The sequence below is a fragment of the Eretmochelys imbricata genome, chromosome 6, assembly GCF_965152235.1.
Source record: "Eretmochelys imbricata isolate rEreImb1 chromosome 6, rEreImb1.hap1, whole genome shotgun sequence".
In the NCBI taxonomy this organism is placed as follows: Eukaryota; Metazoa; Chordata; order Testudines; family Cheloniidae; genus Eretmochelys; species Eretmochelys imbricata.
In genome coordinates this window covers 32,845,054-32,863,989 of record NC_135577.1, presented here as the reverse complement: position 1 = coordinate 32,863,989, position 18,936 = coordinate 32,845,054, and the positions used below count along the sequence as shown (strand labels likewise).

Here is an 18,936-nt window from a genome sequence, read left to right as displayed (position 1 = left end):
TTTCAAGAGCACTAAATTCATTTTAAAAAAGTAATGAAGCCCACTGATCAGCTACTATTTTAGTAGTGTTAAGGAAAAGTTAGCACATGTGACTCCATTTTGGTTTGGGGCCCACCATTGTTTAAATGCCAGCACATCATACACCAGGAGGAGTAATCCTTAGATATTGAATCCCTGTGAAAATCCTCCTCCTTGTCTCCAGCCTGCCTTGACTCCCAGTATCTGGTTTTTGTCAGTCTCTAATTCCCTGTCTCTTGGCCTTGATGTGAGGCCTCCCATCCTGATAATAAAAGTTACTGATGCATGGCTTTAGGACCATGCTGTGTAATTAACATACTGGTATAGCACGAGGAATGCACCAAGCAGGGATAGGTGGTAGATAAGACAAGGGTTTGTTTATTGGCTAAGGTTTCCAATGCATGAGGGCAACATGCTTTGCTAAAAGGTATATAACCTTTGTATAATCTGCATTCAGGGTCCCCTCCTGGCTAGCAGGGGGGCACCACGCTCGAGCGTAATAAACTTAGTGTCTTTTGGGAACTCTGCAGTTGTGGACTTTGTTTCTGTGCCTCAGCCTAGATTCGAACTGTGCGTGTCCTACCAGGTGTAATTCGCAGCACTGGTGTGCGTGTCCTACCAGGTGTAATTCGCAGCACTGGTGTGCGTGTCCTACCAGGTGTAATTCGCAACAGTAGCTAATCTAACACATGGTCAAATATCTATTGGTACCTAGACACCACTCTGGTGTGTGCCTTGAAAATATATATGAAGAGATAATGCAAGGAATTTGACCAATTATTCTTCTGTGTAACAGATTTAAAACAAATCAATACAGCAAGTTTCAAGAAAGAAAAATTTATTCCAGATGTCCTTGCAAGATAATATGCTCTTCATACAAAACAGATTGTATTTTGGTACTTTAAAAAAAAAAAAAAAAGATTATACCTTTTCTCTGAAAGGAAAGGTATGACAACTTTGATGCCAGTTTAGGGATATTTGAAAATACTCTAGGACTAATTCCCCTAATTACTATAATATGCATTTGGTTCAGGGTAAAGATTACTGGAGGAACATTCCTATATTGTTATATATAGGTTAACACATGGGCTTATCCACAAATATTAGTGTTCCATTGGTTCTTCTGCCTTTTCTGCAGGTTCCTCAGCAGGTGGAGCAAGCTTAAGGAGAGGAATACAAAAAATGTATTTATTTTATTTTATTTTATTTATTTATTTTTTTTACTATAAAAGGGCAGAAGTCAAACAGGAAAGAGACAGCTTTGCACAGGAATATAATACTCCACCTTCATCAGAGGCATGGCAGAACTGCGTGTTGGGACTTACACTATCTGTAAGCTACATCTTTGAGTTAAAAGGTCAGGGTAATAGTATTTTACACTTGTATAGAGCTTGACATGTTCAAAGCACTTTACCAACAGGGTAGAAGCAATCTGCTCTATTTTATGCAAGTTACAAGTGATTCTTCAGCTTCTATCAAGCCTCCATTACCTCCCACTGTCCAAATAATGGACTAAGGATTTAAGAAGTTTCATGCAAAAATACATTTTTTGAAACAGAAGTGTTTCAGCCATCAGAGTAGTTGCTGTGCATCTGTCAATTATGCAAATCCAGGTACTCTAACCAAGGGTCATTATAAAACAATCAAAGAACAGGCTTTTACACAAATCCTTTTAACCCTACACTGATTATGCAAAACTCTGCACTAAGAATTCCCATTCACATACCTACAAAAAACATGCAGCCTCAGCTTCTGATCACCTCCCTACTCCTCCATCTAGATACAAGAGAGATTTAATCTAGAGCTAGCAGGATTAATTAAGGTATGAATGGAGGAGAAGAGTTATGTTAGTTTCCTCAAGAGGTAATGAGTAGACAGCTAATACCGAGACTGGGATTAGGAGGGAATTACATAAGGGGATGGGTTTCAGAAGCTGAGATATCCATTTTTGTTGCAGATATATGAGTGGGAGTTCTGACAGCAGTAGCCAGGCACAGACAAGGTGAGAAGATGGAAACAACTTGAGAGAGCTTTCTGCTAATTCAGACTAGTCTGGTTAAATAGACTTCTTGGCCTTCATCTTCAGTCTTATAGCAGAGGATTATAGATACCACCTCAAACAGGAAGCAACTCAAACTATTTTAAAGATAACTAACTAACTAACTAAGTCACATACCTTCCTCTGTGGTCTTTCTTCAAGTCCCTCCAGGAATGGCGCCACATCATCATCATCATAGATAGTAAACTCCATTTCTTTGCCAACAATTCCAATGGAAACATTCTGTTAAGTACAATGTTAAAAGAACTGAGAAACTGTCTCTTGCGAATCTCTAACTTTATGCAGCTTTTACTTGGGAAATATATCAACTACAGCTTCCTTCTAAGATTAAGATACATTTGGCATAGTGAATCAAATTAAGGAAGGAAATTCTGTACCAGATTTACTTTATGGCAGGCTTCCTTAGAAAAAAGAAAGTGAGCGAGGCTCACTCTCTACAAGGATGCTATCATGTTCCAAAACGTATCAGCCAAAAAGGCAGTTTGATTATTTCAGACAACAGGTTCAGCTCCCTTCGTTTTTTGGTTGTGTTTCAGCATTTATAAACAAACATACCATATGATTTTTTAAAAAGACTGGTTTCAGCATGTATTTAGAGTAAATATTTTAAACAAACAAAACTGTCTAAGATGAAAAGCTTTTATTAACCCTGACTCAAAACCCACTAATGTGCATGACTCTTCCTTTTGGAATTCAATGGATTTTGGTTCAACCCCAAAGAATACCTCAGGAAAACATTACTGTATTAAGTTTCCTGACACCAAAAACAAAATGCAAAACTTATCTTAACATAAACTTTAAGATAATCAAACAGACCTAGGGCCAGATTCTGATGTTAGCAATGCCAGTGTAAATCCAGAGTAATCCCAATGCATTAAACAAACTAGATTTCATTTCAATTAAAATTAATGGAATTTCACGTTATTTATCTGATTACCCAGAGTATCAGTCATCTTCCATAAATCTTTATATATTAAAAGTTGCAGCCTTCTCTCATTGTCTCTTATCCTATGCGTGCACTTGAGTTTCTCAAAGGATATGGGAATGTGATCTAAACATATACTTTAAGAAAATAATAGTAAAAACATATTGGACTATATTATAAGATTGCTAGTAAGGCTAAAATTAGTAACAATTTTAAATTATGCATAGAATTTACTGGACTTCTGCACATCTGATTTAATAAATGATGTCAGTGTGGAACTAAGTATGGTTATTTCACATTTTATTTGGCATTGCTCTAATATCAGATATTTCCGGTCAGGTGTTAAGTTATAGAAATACTGTGGAATCATATTACCTGCCGAGCCAGAATTATATCATCATTTTTATCAGTACATGGAACTACAAAGCCTCTTACGGAATGGACTAAAATTGTCCTAAGTTCTGCAAAGAGATGGGTCCTTAGAAAGAGGCATGACACTTAAAAGAACGGTAAATTAACATGGCAGAACTGTGTAAAATGAATGATCAAACTGAAGAACTTAATGTGATATGGAAACAGAGTTACAAGGTATGGCTTTTTGGTAGAGGTAATAACAACAGGTGTGGAAATTGGCCGAGAAGTTCAAGACTTTGTAAAATGTTTGTTGTGTGTTCATGGTTTGTTATTCACATGTGTAGGTTTACTTATTTAATAATCCACAAAGACTTTTCTTTAAGTCCTCCATATGAGGCACAACGATAACCAACACAAATCGTGTCTGCATCCCTGTGCATCCCACCGGCCATATGCATTTTATCAATAGCCTTGTACTGTACCTGAATAATAATATTGCTAGACATGTAAAATATTTAATGAATACTTGGACGTAGGCATGAATGAACAAACACATTTCATTACTACTTTAGAAATTTTAAGATGCAACTCCAGGTATTAAGTATGTGAAACTCAAAAAGTGTTAATAAGAAAAAGCACATCGAACACAAAGAAAGATGACCAACATAACCATCTGGGATTCCACTGAGCTTGGCATGTGAAAGTGTTGGAAGCACAATTTGCTTCATATTATGCTCAAGGAGCTCTGCAGCAGCTCCAGAATGTGCAAGACTAGGCTAGGCCAAACAAATAGTTTTGAATGGGGGCTAGTAGCCAGAAAGGGGATAAAGAAATTACACAGTAGAATTAAAATAGTTTTTTTTTTAAAGTGACCTTAATATAAGTGTTAAAAAAAAACTGGTTCAGATGAAAAATTCTCATTGACAGTATTTTATGAGCCCCATAGAAAAATTTTAAGATACTAAAATTTCCCTTATACTGAAAAAACATATAAAACCTATCTTATAAACCAAAGGACAAGGTCTCAGGGTCAGAAATCATGAGATAAGACTCAGTGCTCCAGCCCCCTTTATATTGTTTCTAGGGGGAACAGTACAGTGTATTTCAAAAACCCACAAACATGAAGGTAAATACTTTATCTCGAAGAAACCAACAGCAGATTCCAGTTAAAAGTAAATGAACATTTAAGCATGAAGCTGAGTTACTCTATGCTGTAACTAATTTTGCTATGTTCAACAAATCTTAAATAATCATCAATAAAGTTAATAAAATAAAGAAGAGCTATTTTACACAGAAATTTATGAGACTTCACTAACAAGGGAAACAGTCTTTATTTAGCCATAACATTATTCTGTTAAAGTCAAACACCAAAAGTTCAGAAAGTTACACTGTAATCGATAAGATTAAGACTCAGAACTGATAGTACACTGATAGTATATGGAATTAGACTCACACTTAAATATATTGTACCTAAATACTAATATTTGACTCCCACACTTAAAAGGAGGATTACAATACACACCCGTACTTAACATCAACTGTGTCTCGGTAATTTCTAGTAAGGAGGAAGATCCTGGTGTTTACCTTGGTAGTCAGATCCTGTTCTGCAGGAAGGGTCTCTCTGAGAGCCCGCAGACCATGTTTAACTAGCTCATTCAGGTTACCTACAAACAATACATTGTCATCAGAAAAACAGTTAACTGTACAATATTGTTTCCTGAGACCCTTCCCTCCCCCACCTTCCATTCCTAGCTGGAAAAATAGTCTGGCTAGCTCCGTCCCGAAATTGCTTTACTCATGTTGCTTCTTTGATAGGTAACTGGAAATCCAAGTATGCCCATAAGGAACCAATCCTTCCCTGCATTCAAGACAATTAAATCACAAAAGTAGTATTACACTCTAAGCTAATGGCAAATAAATCCATCTAGGTACTTATATGGTCTCTGGGCCATGATACCTGAGCTGCTTTACTCCCCCACAGCTCTTCAGTTACCTCTGATAATTATTAAAAATAAAATTAATTTGGGATTTAAAATCCACTTCTTATTTACAGATTAAATATTGTGCAGACAAATAACATGCATATCTTGAAATACTATCCTCTCTCTGAAATGGAAGGAACATCACTTTCTCTAAAAACAAAATTCATTCTTCCTGTTTAACTCTCTCTCAGGTTCTCCAGGCAGACACTTTTCCTCCATTTGGCCTGCTAAACAACTGAAATAAGTTAGACGTGAAAACCTGCAGTGTTTTGAATCTCGTTTCTTTCTTCCTCCTGATTTACATTGGTTATTTCTATTCAACTCTTATATCTTCGCCTTCTGCACAGAAGTAAATAAATATTACCAGATAAGATGTGATATAAATAAAACAAGCATATATTTAAAGATCATTAGAAAATATAACAGAAGAGTCTCATCACTCACAGTCAACAAACTCAGCCATGTGTCTCTCCAAATAAGTTCGGGCGGACTGTGAACGAGCACCAATGGACATAGCTCTGCAGTCAAAATAGTTTGCAGAAGGACAAGTTTGGAAGATGTGAGGACCCATATCCTGGCAAAAAAGGTGTGAATTTTATAAACTGTTCACAGGAAGGCATGCAGTTTTCTAAAATATTTTTTAGCACTAACTCTGTTACATGATGTTTGTGTCATATATGCATGAAGGTATGTTTTTATACTGTGCTTCACATCGCAGTTATTACATAGTTGCTTCAAGCCTCAATTTTCTAAATTTCCCCTTTTCACTATGTCTTTTAATCAGACGTTTTTATGTAAGTTCAATGGATGGCACTGAAAACCCTGTTTCTCTGTAAAATCCTATAAATTGTACTGATCTTATATTATGAATAGCTCCCATTTTATGACCTATTGAACATATTTCTCAGTGCTTCCCACGTGTACAAATGTACAAACCTGTTCAGGGCTGAACCCTGGCATGCAAGATTCAATCAGGCTGCCCACTACCTTCAACTTGCTTAGTTTGTAAGATCATCAGAACAGTGACTTGTCTGTACTATACAGAACAAACTGGATAACCAATTCGAAACACCTTAAAGGGGCCCTGATTTTCAGAAGTGGTTAACACCCACCCTCTGAAGGTCAAGTCCCCTTTAAGTGTCTCATTTTGGGCCCCAAAATCATTAGCCATTTTTTAAATTCTAAGCCACATGGGTTTAGGTGTGTATATGTATACATATATGCATCAATACCCACTCCAGGGACCTGCAGAAAAATTACCTTCATTTAACATTTATGAGAATTAAGTTTCAGGGTCTAGAAAAAGAGAGGTTCCTCTAGCAAGATGATTATTGATAAGTACTGCTATAGTCAGCCTCCCTCTCAACAAAATGTTAGTTGCTATAAAAGTGAAATATTGTACTGGCTGCATTTTTCTTTTGGATAAATTGAAACGGAAACACACACACAGTGTACTTACATCATAACCTGCAATGAGCAGTCCTACACCATATGGTCTTCTGCCATATCGCTGTGTTGGTATCTGGGTTTCTTAAACAAGCTAAGGACTCTTCACAAAGAAGAAGTTAATACCTTTTAAATGTTATTCTTAATCCAAGTAAAACTCCCTCAGAACTGCTATATGGTTTGTTAGCCATTTCCTGTGGTGAAAAAACTTGTTCCAGAGAAACAGATCTCATCATCTGTCTTGAGCACCAATGGTAAGGTCTTCTTCACCTCCAATCAGACGTATAGCAATTAGTTTCCCCAAACAAAGTGACTGGAATATTCAGGAAAGTAATATGAGTGACTGATTTTATGTTAGTCTGGTCAATTTCATCCCTGTTCCCTTTGATACACTTGCTTTTATCAGGTACAATGATGTACGAAATGCTTAGTGTGTTCCAGAGATAGGCAATTAAGGCATGTAAGTAAGGAATGAGGCAGTAACATTAAATGTGCTCTTTCCATCAGAAAGTGACATTATCTGGGGCTTTTTAAGTGATCCAGAAAACAAGTATTCAAAAAATTGTTTCCAGTTCTACAGTAGGTCTCCTGCACGGCACTTCATTGCCTTGTCTACTAATTCCATGGATGAGGAAAGGATGTCCTCCCAAAGAACAAACAAGATCCTTGCATCTATTTCCTGTAACTTTCAAGGTAATCTTTGCTTGAAATAAAACAAAATAAATATTTTGGTATAAAAGAGTTCTAAACACATCAACAAAGTGAAAACTGAACTGAATTTTAGAAAAGCATGGAGTCATTACATGTCAAATACAGTATATATATAAATATATATCTAAAACATAAAAAGGATACTGCTTCCAATTAGAGACACTAGACGGGACACTGGGAGAGGTCTGTCAAACACAAATCTAGAATCCAGACACTCCTGACGCATGAAATTACTATAAGAAGAGAAAATAAAAATACATGGATCACAAACAGAAGGAAGCTCCTCCAACTTGACATTTTCCTCTTTAAGCTTGTGTGTGTATTTTTATTACGGTTTCAGCATTGCCTATGAAGACCAAAAATGCCACTATAAAATTACATTTTATGAGCCATCATTGTATAGAAGACCACATGCCTGAAAGAATATTGTACAGATGAAACACTATGAATGAAGGTAGAACAGATGTTTATAGAATATGCAGTGAAGAGGGGTTATTTGGATGAAAATGAAAAATGAATAGGAAATACTCCTTTGGAATGTTATTGCAATGAATATGTAAGTGGCTCTTTGTATACCTTTTCTGTCCCTTTCTACCCAACCAAGGAATCCTTCTTGCTCATTTTATATTTATCTCGTTTGCCAGAACCACACAGCCAGCTGAGAGTTCAAAAGAATACCTCTCTAGAGTTGATCTACATCACTAGCTGAAGGAATTGTTAGTAGCCAATGTGTGATGTACACTTCTGAGACTGCTCAGTCTCAACCAGCTTGGGGAAGCAAGACATTGGACAGGGAATAAAGCCGAGCAATTAAACCCTGGCCTGACTGAAACCCATGGGAATTCTGACATTTACTTTAATAGGACAAGGATTTCACCCCTGGTCTCTTGCATATTAGCGCAAGACTAGTAACCATAGGCAAGTTCTCTTAGCTGGCCCCATTAAATGACAGTATGAGAAGTCTGTTTTTTTTACTTCATTGTTACTAGAATACTGTACACATTAGTCACTAAGGGCTCGTCCACATTACCTGCTGGATCGACAGGCAGCGATCGATCCAGCGAGGGTCGATTTATCGCATCTAGTCTAGACGCAATAAAGCAACTGCCTTCCCGTCGACTCCGATACTCCACCAGGGCAAGAGGCGCAGGCGGAATTGACGGAAGGAGCGTCAGCCATCGACTTACCGCAGTGAAGATACCGCGGTAAGTAGATCTAAGTACATTGACTTCAGCTACATTATTCACGTAGCTGAAGCTGCATAACTTAGATCGATCCCCCACCCCCAGTGTAGACCTGGGATAAGAAACTCACCACAACAGTCTTGCATCAGCAGTAAGCCCAGCAATTGAGATGCCAATATGGTTGTCAACATACAGGATTTTTTTCTGATGAGCTGCCAATTCAGACTGTGCTCTCTATACACAAAAAAACCATATTAGTCATACAAATTATTGCAGCACACTTTAAACAATGTGTCAGTCAATAGGGACAATGCTTAAAAAAAATTGTGAGCAACTATCAGTAAGGACTGAACACTTACAGCCCCAAATCTGTAACCTTGCAATAGACATAAGACATAAAGGGCTGATCCCACCCCAATAAGAAATGTACTGAGGAAAAAAAAGCGGATTGTAAATATTTTATATGTATTTATTTCCTCTTTATTTGGGAGGGTCAGTTGAACCAATATATATTTGGCTTTATAACTCGACAATTTCATCAATTTCTTCCATTTCTACCACAGGATTAAGACCCATTTTATCACAGATTAATCAAAATATTAGTAGTTCTACACCAGTGCTAAAACATATGAAAATATGTAAATCTTACTTTCTAATGTATAAAAGAAAAAGAGTTATAAAATTCACCTGCCCCAAACCAGAAATTTACCTCCCCTTATCTGACATTTTAATTGAACAATGATAAAAGCCTTGGATTTACCATGTTTGCGCTTGCAAGAAGAAAAAAGTAATTCCAATGTTTTTTCTTAAATTTACCTTTAGAGCAACCAGAACAGCATGGGTTTTTGACTTCAGCCCCACCGTAGCTGAGCCTTGCTTGACAGCTTCCATAGCATATTCTATTTGATGAATTCGGCCCTACAGAATGAAGTAAATTAACAACTCTAAAATTGATTCTCCATATAAGAAAGGTAGAGACTCTGCAGTAACTACACACAAAGGGTGAAATCCTGGCCCTATTAAAGTAAATGAGAATTTTGCCATGGACTTAAGTGGGCCAAGATTTCACTCAAGATTAATTAAGAACAGAGTTTTCAGTCTCAACTGAAATCAGACCTTTAACTGATTTGTGAGTTTGTTGGTTTTACATTTATCACAACAGTGAAAGATCTACCAGAAATATCTAAAACACTCTTATTTTCCACTGAGATAAGAAGGAATTTCAGTAATAGGGGATAAGACATTTCCTGTCACAGAGTACTTTGAAACCATTATGGGCTGTCCCATATACATCTATTTATTGACTAACAACTGCATGGTTGACACAGAAGATCACAAGTCATGTGTCAAAATCCTTTCCAATCTTTGAAATGTATATTCTTGACTCTAATAGAAAGATTGACAGCATGCACCATTAAGGCCTGATTACTCCTTTATGGTACCATAAACAGCAACAGATCCAAAAAATAATATTATGGTGTCACACCACTGCATCTGCTGCACCACTGCCTTAAGTCCACCTACTAATTTTTATTTGTTTATTTTTTAAAAAACAAGAGTTTGTGGAGAAGTAATTTCAACCTGTGGAGAATAGCTATTTTAATTGTCCTTTTTAAACACATTTTTGTCATAGTATCAAGGTACAACAAAGTATAAACAATATCAGATAAAAAATAAAACTGAGCAGTAGTTAAGGCAGTAATTAGGCACCAGTAACGAATATCTTAAGGAACATTACAGTTTTAAAAATAAAACAGATGTATACCAGGAAATTCAAAGTTAAAGTCACACAGATGAAAAAGTTGGAAAGAACTAAAATGCAGAATTCTGGTACCTAGAATGTGAACTCTGCACTTATATCTCACCCCATATAATGTTTGTATATCACTAACAAGTACCATATCTGATTAAGAGCAATTACTTGGCTGTTCATCCTAGAACACTGGTGCCTGGGGGCATATTAAATCCCGCATGCTTCAGCATTTCACATGCAGCTTCAAACCATGTTTGCTGCAGTTTTCATATGGCTTAGTATACGTGGCATAAACATAAGGGCATATCAAGTTTAAGGTTTCTTCTGTGGATAGTTAAGTTACAACACAACACCAGGGTTTTATATCAGACAGGCAAGATAGGAATTGGTTAGGCCTTTGGCAAACATAGGAGTATAGCACTCACATACTATGGTGATGGGCAACCTTACAGAAGACACAGTGCAGTAACATAATACCTTTCATTCAAGGATCTCAACACCATAGTTTGAAAATTGTACCAGATGTACCAGTCTGCAGTCAATACTACAGAATAGGGAAGGCCCGAGGGCAAACTTGTAAGATTGTAACTGTGGCAATCTGGCTTCTTGACACTACCAAACACACTGCCCAACTGGTTAGCTGCTTTGAAATGAGATCTGTCACTCATAACAGGGCACATGATCTCACAGTAAAGATCTGTGAAGGCAAATCTAAGCCTCACGATTTTGAAATAAACTTAAAACCGAATAAAAAGTAAAACAGACAACACTGCATTGCTTTATGCTCAAGTTTTCAAGGTTATTTTCACGAGAGGCTAGAAAACATTATTAGCTGAAATTTTATTTTCCGGAATTTGTATTTGATTAAAATCTTCACTAATAATAATTGCCATGCAGAAACAGTAATTTTTACAGTTTACACTAACATTAATAAACTTTAAAAATAGCTTACATCTCTGATTTTGCTAAAATCTAGAAGTGAGTCAGTTTTCAGATCTCAAAATTTCTGTAATTTGCTACAAGTATCAGAAAAAGATTGGACTCACTAAAAATTACGCAATTAAGAGGTTTGCTTGTTAGTTTTCAGAAGATTCATTCTGCACTCAAACACTAACCTCTAAGTTTTGAAAAGGTACATTATTCATATCAAATGGTTTAATTCCTGCTACATGTAAATCTCTATGCAGCCTTAACTTGGAGCCATTGTGAGGCCTCCATAATTACATATTGTATATTACAGCAGATACCAAGTAAATACATAGAAAATTGACAAGGCACTGTAACTACAGAATGTTAGTGCATCACAGAGACATCTTGTCCTTTTGTAATTCAACTCTTCAATTCTTTGCATTTTCCCACTCTCCATTTTATGTTTGTAAATATCTCATTCGATATATTAATCAGGGTGGTTAAAAATCAATGATTTTTTTAATCAGATTTTTTAAATTTAAATCAGATTTTTTTGATAAAATGATTTTGAGGAAAAACCCTATCTAAAGATAGTTTTAATTAAGATACATTATAGCTCAAAGATATCCCATCATAGAATAGGGATTATAAATTCTAATTCTATAGTATGAGACAATATATTTATGTAATGTTTAAGAAAAAAGTTTTGTAAATGAGTTCCAATAGTTCATGGATTAGCGACCCAATCTTATGGGGTTCCAGGGGCTTCTGTATAGGAAGATTAACCTAAATAATCCATCTACCCGATGAGACTCAGTGCTTAGTCTAGAACGTAGGCGGGAAAACTACGGCCAGCGGGCCACATCCGGCCCGTGGGACCTTCCTGCCCTGCTCCTGAGCTCCTGGCCCAGCCCCTGAGCTCCCAGCCCCTCCCCCACAGCCTGAGCTCACTGCACAGTCAGCGCAATGCTCTGAGTGACAGAGCTGCGAGCTCTTGCTGCACAATGGCATGGCTGGCTCGGCTGCCTGTCCTAGTGCTCTGGGCAGCGTGGCTGCAGCGCCACCAACCACCGGTGCTCCAAGCAGCACGGTAAGGGGGTAGGGAACAGGGGGGATTGGACAGAGGGCAGGGGAGTTCGGGGTGGTGGTCAGGGGGGTGGATAGGGGTCGGGGCGATAAGAGGGCGGGGAACAGGGGGGTTGAATGGGGCCAGAGATCCCAGGGGGCAGTCAGGAAGAAGGGGGGGGGGTTGGATGGGGCGGTGAGAGCCAGTCAGGGGCAGGGGTTCCAGGGATGGTCAGGGAGCAGGGGTGGTTGGATGACCCAGGGGTCCTGGGGGGGGGCAATCAGGAATGAGAGGAGGGGTTGGATGGGGCGGCAGAGGGCAGTCAGAGGTGGGGGTGGAGTCCGGGGGCAGTCAGGGAACAGGGAGGGGTGGATGGACAGCTGGGGGGAGGGGGGGTCAGGAATGAGAGGAGGGGTCGAAGGGGTGGCGGGGGGCAGTCAGGCGCAGAGGGTCCAGGGGTGGTCAGGGGACAGGGAGGGGTGGATGGGGCAGGGGTCCCGTCAGGGGGCAAGAAGCAGGAGGTTGGGGGGGGGGGGTCGGATAGGGGGCCGGGCCATGCCTGACTGTTTGGGGAGGCACAGCCTCCCCTAACCGGCCCTCCATACAATTTCAGAAACCCGATGTGGCCCTCAGGCCAAAAAGTTTGCCCACCCCGGTCAAAAAGATACCATCAAAGATGCTTAGTTTTGCAGTTCTCAAACTGTGGATTTGTGTCTCCAGAGATAACATGCTTGTTAACAGCAGAAATGTTTTAAAATAAATAAATATAGGAGGTGAGAAATAACAGACCTCAACCCTATTGTCCCTCCACAAATTTGTGTACACAGAGTCAGTCCCTTACCTCTCTCTAAAAGTGCAACGAACAGAATATTGTTGGGGACAGAATAGATCTGGACAAGGAGAAGAAGTCTGGAGATAAATGTGAGAAGGGAGGGACAGGCAGTAGAAACAAAAGTGAAACTGTTTGAGCAACATATTCCAGAATGCACTTTTATGTAGAAATCCAAGATTAAATAGAGTCTTCCTGACTAGTGATTTAAATCAATTTGATTTAAATTTGATTTAAATCAAATCCACCCTGATATTAATTGATGAAGTTGCTTGTGTACACTGATTATATAACTGAATGTTTGTACATTTCACATTACAAAAGCAATCTGAAGTGTTGGATAACTGCCTCTCAGCAATACTCCAACATTAGGGTTTAAAATGAACTAAACATACTCCTGCAGAACATATCTAGTAAATAGTAATATATCTTCTGTACACAAGCAAAATGCTGGTTAATAAAATTATTGTAAAGTCCAATTATAAAAACAAAAATCAAAATTCATCCTCAAAACTGCATATTTAACAGTTCCCTGGTGTGTTAAGACACAACATTATTCATACAGTGCTTTAAAACATCCAAAAGTTGCTTTATGGAGCAGCACCCGCAGCACTATACTCTTTGAGCTTCGAGAACAGGACATCCACTGCCTTCATGCCACTACCATAATAGTGAGAAAAGGGAAAATGGAAAGCAAGTAACACAATTATATTCTTTTACCTGAGGGCTCCAGACAGTGACATCATTGTCATACTGGTTGCGAAACTGTGAACAAAACCAATTCATTAGTATGAAAATAATACGAAACTGGGAAAAGAAAGCCTTTGAGCTTTCAATTATATTAATTTTCTTTGCTTAATCCAACATACACAATTTCTCCAGTCTGAAACAAGAGCTTGACCACAATATATTTTTCTGCACATTTACCATCATTATTTAGTAAACACAACATTACTGTATCAGCATAATACTTACTGTGCTCTGAATTACTTTAACATGAAATGACACCGCAAAACATTTTCAGCATAAGATTACATAGTATACATTTGACTTGCATTGTGAACCTAAAACCTAACTACACTACCTTGGCAACAAGAAATTATGAGACAAATGCTTTTTAAAGATATTTAATCCAAAAGCCATCACCAGCCTGTTTACACACTGATGGGTCTGCATCTGAGCAGCAATCTTGATATAGCTAGTTTGGAGGCAGTGGAAAGCTTCACTGCACTATAATCCCCTGAGAAACATGCAGAAATTCCTATTAATTTCCTGCATGGGTTAACGATAATCCTGTCTGCATTAACTAACACCAATTCTAAATTGTCTACCTATTTTTTGGGTGGGAAGCCAGAGTGTTCAAGCATGGGCAGCCAATCAATGATACCAAAGCTCTCTTAGGAGCCATGTTACTGGTGAGGAATGCCGAGCTGCAGCAAAAAGAAAATTGTTTAGTCTTCACTGCTAGTATTCATTACACAGCGGACAATTGTGAACCTGTCACAAATCAGGTCAATTTCATTCTGCTGTTGCTTGAAAAAAACTAGTACCCAGGATAGGCCCTGGAGCTTTTAACTGTGGTGAGGAGAAATATTTACATAGAGCTTGGGGGGAGGGTTGAGTAGAAGGTGTCCCCTTTCACTTCCCACCTATCAGAATGTTGCAGAAGTTGAAGCAGCAGACACAACCTTAGGGCAGCAACAGGAGGCTGGGGTAGGTAAGTGGAGTCCTCACTCACCCTAGCTACAGACAAGTGGCAAGGAACAGGGAGATGTGGGGTAACAGAAAATACTCTTTTCTACGCATCTAAAGGAAGAAGGGCTTCACATTTATCTTGACACCAAGGTCTTATCTATATTCCATAAATTTATTGTGCTATGAACTTTGTAGGTCCTCTGTACACTTGTAAAACACAGTCGATCCACTCACAAAGATGTTACAAATGATTTACAATGTGACTTATACATTTTGGATTAGACTTTCTTTTTCCAGGGGGTAAATATTGATTTATATTTCAGCCTGCATTGGTTTAGTGCTAGCATGAAGAACACTAAAACAGTTGAAACTAGAGCAATTCAGTCCTCCCACTACTGTTCCACATATGGCCTTTCAAAATCCCCCAGCTCAATTGTTCTGTTCCAGTTCTGTCCACACCTTATTTTTGGTGAATAGAGATGCTGTAGTCCCAAAAATAGACTATACACTCTGACTGAACTACAGCTATTCCTGTCATCTATGCTATAAGAGACTATAGCATAGGATTCCATTGCTATACAAGATGATTTGTAAAATACAAATGTGTCTTACACAGTGGCAGTTTTCTACTTCATTCTTGATGGGTCAATTAAAAGATACTGCCTAATGAATTGTAAGTTTCTAAAGCCAACTGTGATTAAGCTGATTGGCAATGCTAGCTTGCCATGTAAACATTAAAACTTTAGGCCCCTTTCCTGAAATAAGCACCCTACACACAGAATCCTGGGCCTGTGGATAGTCTCAGCAAAATCAAAGGATTACTGTTTAATGCAGGCACATGGACCCATTAACCCAACAGTTCATTGTTCCTAAACTTTAAAGCCCCAGTTCAGCAGGGTACTTAAGCATTTGTAACTTTAAGTAAGTAATGGGGCTACAAACATGCTTAGTTAAGCACATGCTCAGGTACCTTGTTGAATCATTCATGGCTCAAAACTCTGCAATTGTTTCATTTTCTGTGCTCTGATTTTTGTTCTACTGAAAAATAAGTGTTTGTTTCTCCTTACAGGAAGTTAGTTAACTAATGATTTCAAAATGCACTGAAATAAAGAGTTTGTTTGCATTTCAAACAATTATAAGAAAATTATACAACAGCTACAGGTATGTAATTTCCTTATAATGGCTTCTTGTACACAGCTACTATGGGGATTAACCTGAAATGACAGCAAAACGCTACTATTCACATGGCATAAAACATCATAAACGCTTGGATTTACATGATAACTCACACCACTAGCACATAACATAATACATGTACATAATGTTAGGCCCAAATATTTGCACTTGTATTTTTTCTGTTTATATATAGTGACTTGTAAAATATTCTCTCTTATTGCACAGTAAAGCATATCTAAAGTATACAGGGTTTGATTTTATGTTATCTGTTATTCCACTTGTCTTTTCGGAATTAGAAATTAAAAGCTATTATAATTAAACTTGGCTCATGGGGAATGGACTCAGATGGGGAAACAGATTCGGCTTGTGTGGGCTGAGAACATGGGAGGGTTATAGGAGACTGGGGTAGACCTGTGTCTGGGTGTGTGTTGGGCGGGGGGGGTGGGGTCTGTCTGTCTCTGAATGGAGGAAGGGTTGCTGTGGACAGCAGAAGATCTATGTGAAGCGGGAGGTCAGACTGCAGGGAAGGGGGCTGCTCGGGGAGTCAGTCTCTCTGGGGGATGGTCTCCGAAGGGAGGCGGATGCTCTATGGTGGGGCAGGCCGGTCTCTGAACGGAGGGAGCTCGGGGGGGGGGGGGGGTCGGTTGCTCTGTGAAGGGCGGGGGCGGGTTTCGCTGGGCTCGGGCCGGGCGGAGGAAGCCGCAGGACCCGCTAAGAGCGAAGCCGAGCCAGGTTGTCCTCGCCGGTTGCCGGAGCGGCGCGTGGACACCCCCCTCGGCCTGGCCCGGCCGCACATGGGAAGCGCTGACTCACGGCCCCTCCCACATCCCGCCACCGGGTCGGCCCGGGCTCGGCAGCGGTCCAGGGCTCGACGGGTGCCCGCGCCCTGGCCCTGGCCCTGGCCCCGGCCTAGCGACCCCTTCCTCACCATCTTCCTTCCCCCAACTCCGGCGCGAGCTCCTGACCGGCGAGCTGCTCCGCGAGCGATAAGTCTGGGCTGAGAGACTAGAACTTCCGCCCTCTCCCCAGAGAAGAGTAGCCGCTCCCAGATTCATCGATCGAAGGGCGGATGGGGCTCTGCCTCCTGCTCCAGCCGAGGCCCTGCGGAGCCGGAACGCTCAGCGGCTTACGCGGACTGCGCGTGCGCACTGCGTAGCCGGGGGCCAGACCGGGGAGGGGCGAGAGACGTCAGCAAAGCCTGCCTGTGAGGCGCGGGCCGTCTCCTGGGCGGAAGCCCGCTGCTCTCTCCGCTGGGCGGGCAGGTGCTCTGTGCCTGCGCCAGGGCCGACCCGTGACTGGGCCGCGAGCCTGCGCAGACACCGTCACTGCCCCGTGTGTCTGGGAAGCGGCAGTGAGAGGCCGCGTCGCCGGTCTAGCCCTTTTCGTTGCAAAATCACCCGTGACCCCGCTGCCACCCACCCACCCGCCTGCCTTGCCCGGTCATGTCATGTCAACCAGCCAGGGGCCGTCCGCGTAAAGCGTGGCTGGGCCGCCGCAGCGAGCCGCACTCTCCGGGGCGGGCCAGCTCCCTGAAACTTCCTTTGGCTTCTCACCCAGACACGGGCAATGGGTGAGAAAATGCCTGGGGCTGTGTACGCGTCACTGAAAATGAGGTGCCGGCTTTTTCTAAACGGTAGCAGAGGCAGTGCATGTTCTTTGCCAAAAGCAGAGTTGAAGATTTTTTTTTCCCGGATGCACCATTTCCGCTGGGACGTTCTCTCTCAGATCCCCAGGAAAGCAGCATCCAAATGTCTACTTCTCAATTTCTCAGGCTCCAGCGTGACATACCTTAGAACCAAAGGAAACATAAAACGAATGTCATTAGTTGCTTTGTAGCAGCCCTTCAACTCACGGATAACATGGTCCAAAATGGCATAGAACACATTCCTTCTGAATAAAGGCTTAGAGTCATCTGGGGTGATAGAACATGATTCCTCAGGTGTCTCATAATGAAATTGTTTCAGTTTCCTACCTCTCTATTGCCATAAGGGTGGCAAAATTCCCATACCTTTTCTCACAAGGCATGCTTCCAACAGAAGTATGGGACACTGATCTTGAAGTTGCATTAATTCTTCAGTAACATCAGCAGTGAGAAATTACTTTGATCAAGACAGGTTTCAGAGTAGCAGCCATGTTAGTCTGTATTCGCAAAAAGAAAAGGAGTACTTGTGGCACCTTAGAGACTAACAAATTTATTTGAGCATAAGCTTTCGTGAGCTACAGCTCACTTCGTCGGATGCTGCATTGATGGGCTTCTGGCCGGTGCCTACCTTAGGCTAGGGCAGGGGTGGGCAAACTTTTTGGCCTGACGGACACATCTGGGTATAGAAATTGTATGGCAAGTCATGAATGCTCACGAAATTGGGGGTTGGGGTGTGGGGGGGGGCGGTGAGGGCTCCGGCTGGGGGAGAGGGCTCTGGATGGGGATGAGGGATTTGGGTTGCAGGAGGGTGCTCTGGGCTGGGACCGAGGGGTTTAGAGGGTGGGAGGGGGATCAGGGCTGGGGTGCAGGGGTGGTTGAGGCTCTGTCTTGGGGTGCAGGGTTTGGGGTACCGGAGGGTGCTCCAGGCTGGGACTGAAGGGTTTGGAGGGCAGGAGGGGGATCCGGCTTGGGGCACGAGTTGGGGCTCAGGGATGCAGGCTCAAGGCAGCACTTACCTCAAGCAGCTCCTGGAAGCAGCGGCATGCTCCTACGCAGAGGAGTGGCGCCAGCCAGGTGGCTCTGTGCACTGCCCCATCTGCAGGTGCTGCCCCTGCAGCTCCCGTTGGCTGCAGTTCCCAGCCAATGGAAGCTGCGGGGCGTGGGACAGCATGCAGACTCCCTGGCTG

The 18,936-nt window shown here is 41.0% G+C and overlaps 1 protein-coding gene across 1 annotated transcript; it reads right to left on the bottom strand.

Annotated features, from left to right (window-relative positions):
- Positions 1-839: 839 nt before the first annotated feature.
- Positions 840-17,236, bottom strand: PSMA1 (proteasome 20S subunit alpha 1). Its single transcript, XM_077818377.1, has 10 exons — positions 17,036-17,236; positions 13,957-14,001; positions 9,496-9,597; positions 8,810-8,913; positions 7,640-7,728; positions 6,798-6,868; positions 5,783-5,912; positions 4,941-5,020; positions 2,195-2,299; positions 840-1,178 (listed from the first exon to the last, which is right to left on the bottom strand). Exons 1-10 carry the CDS (start codon positions 17,036-17,038, stop codon positions 1,122-1,124), a joined length of 786 nt encoding a protein of 261 aa, XP_077674503.1. The 5' UTR covers positions 17,039-17,236; the 3' UTR covers positions 840-1,121.
- Positions 17,237-18,936: the final 1,700 nt, after the last annotated feature.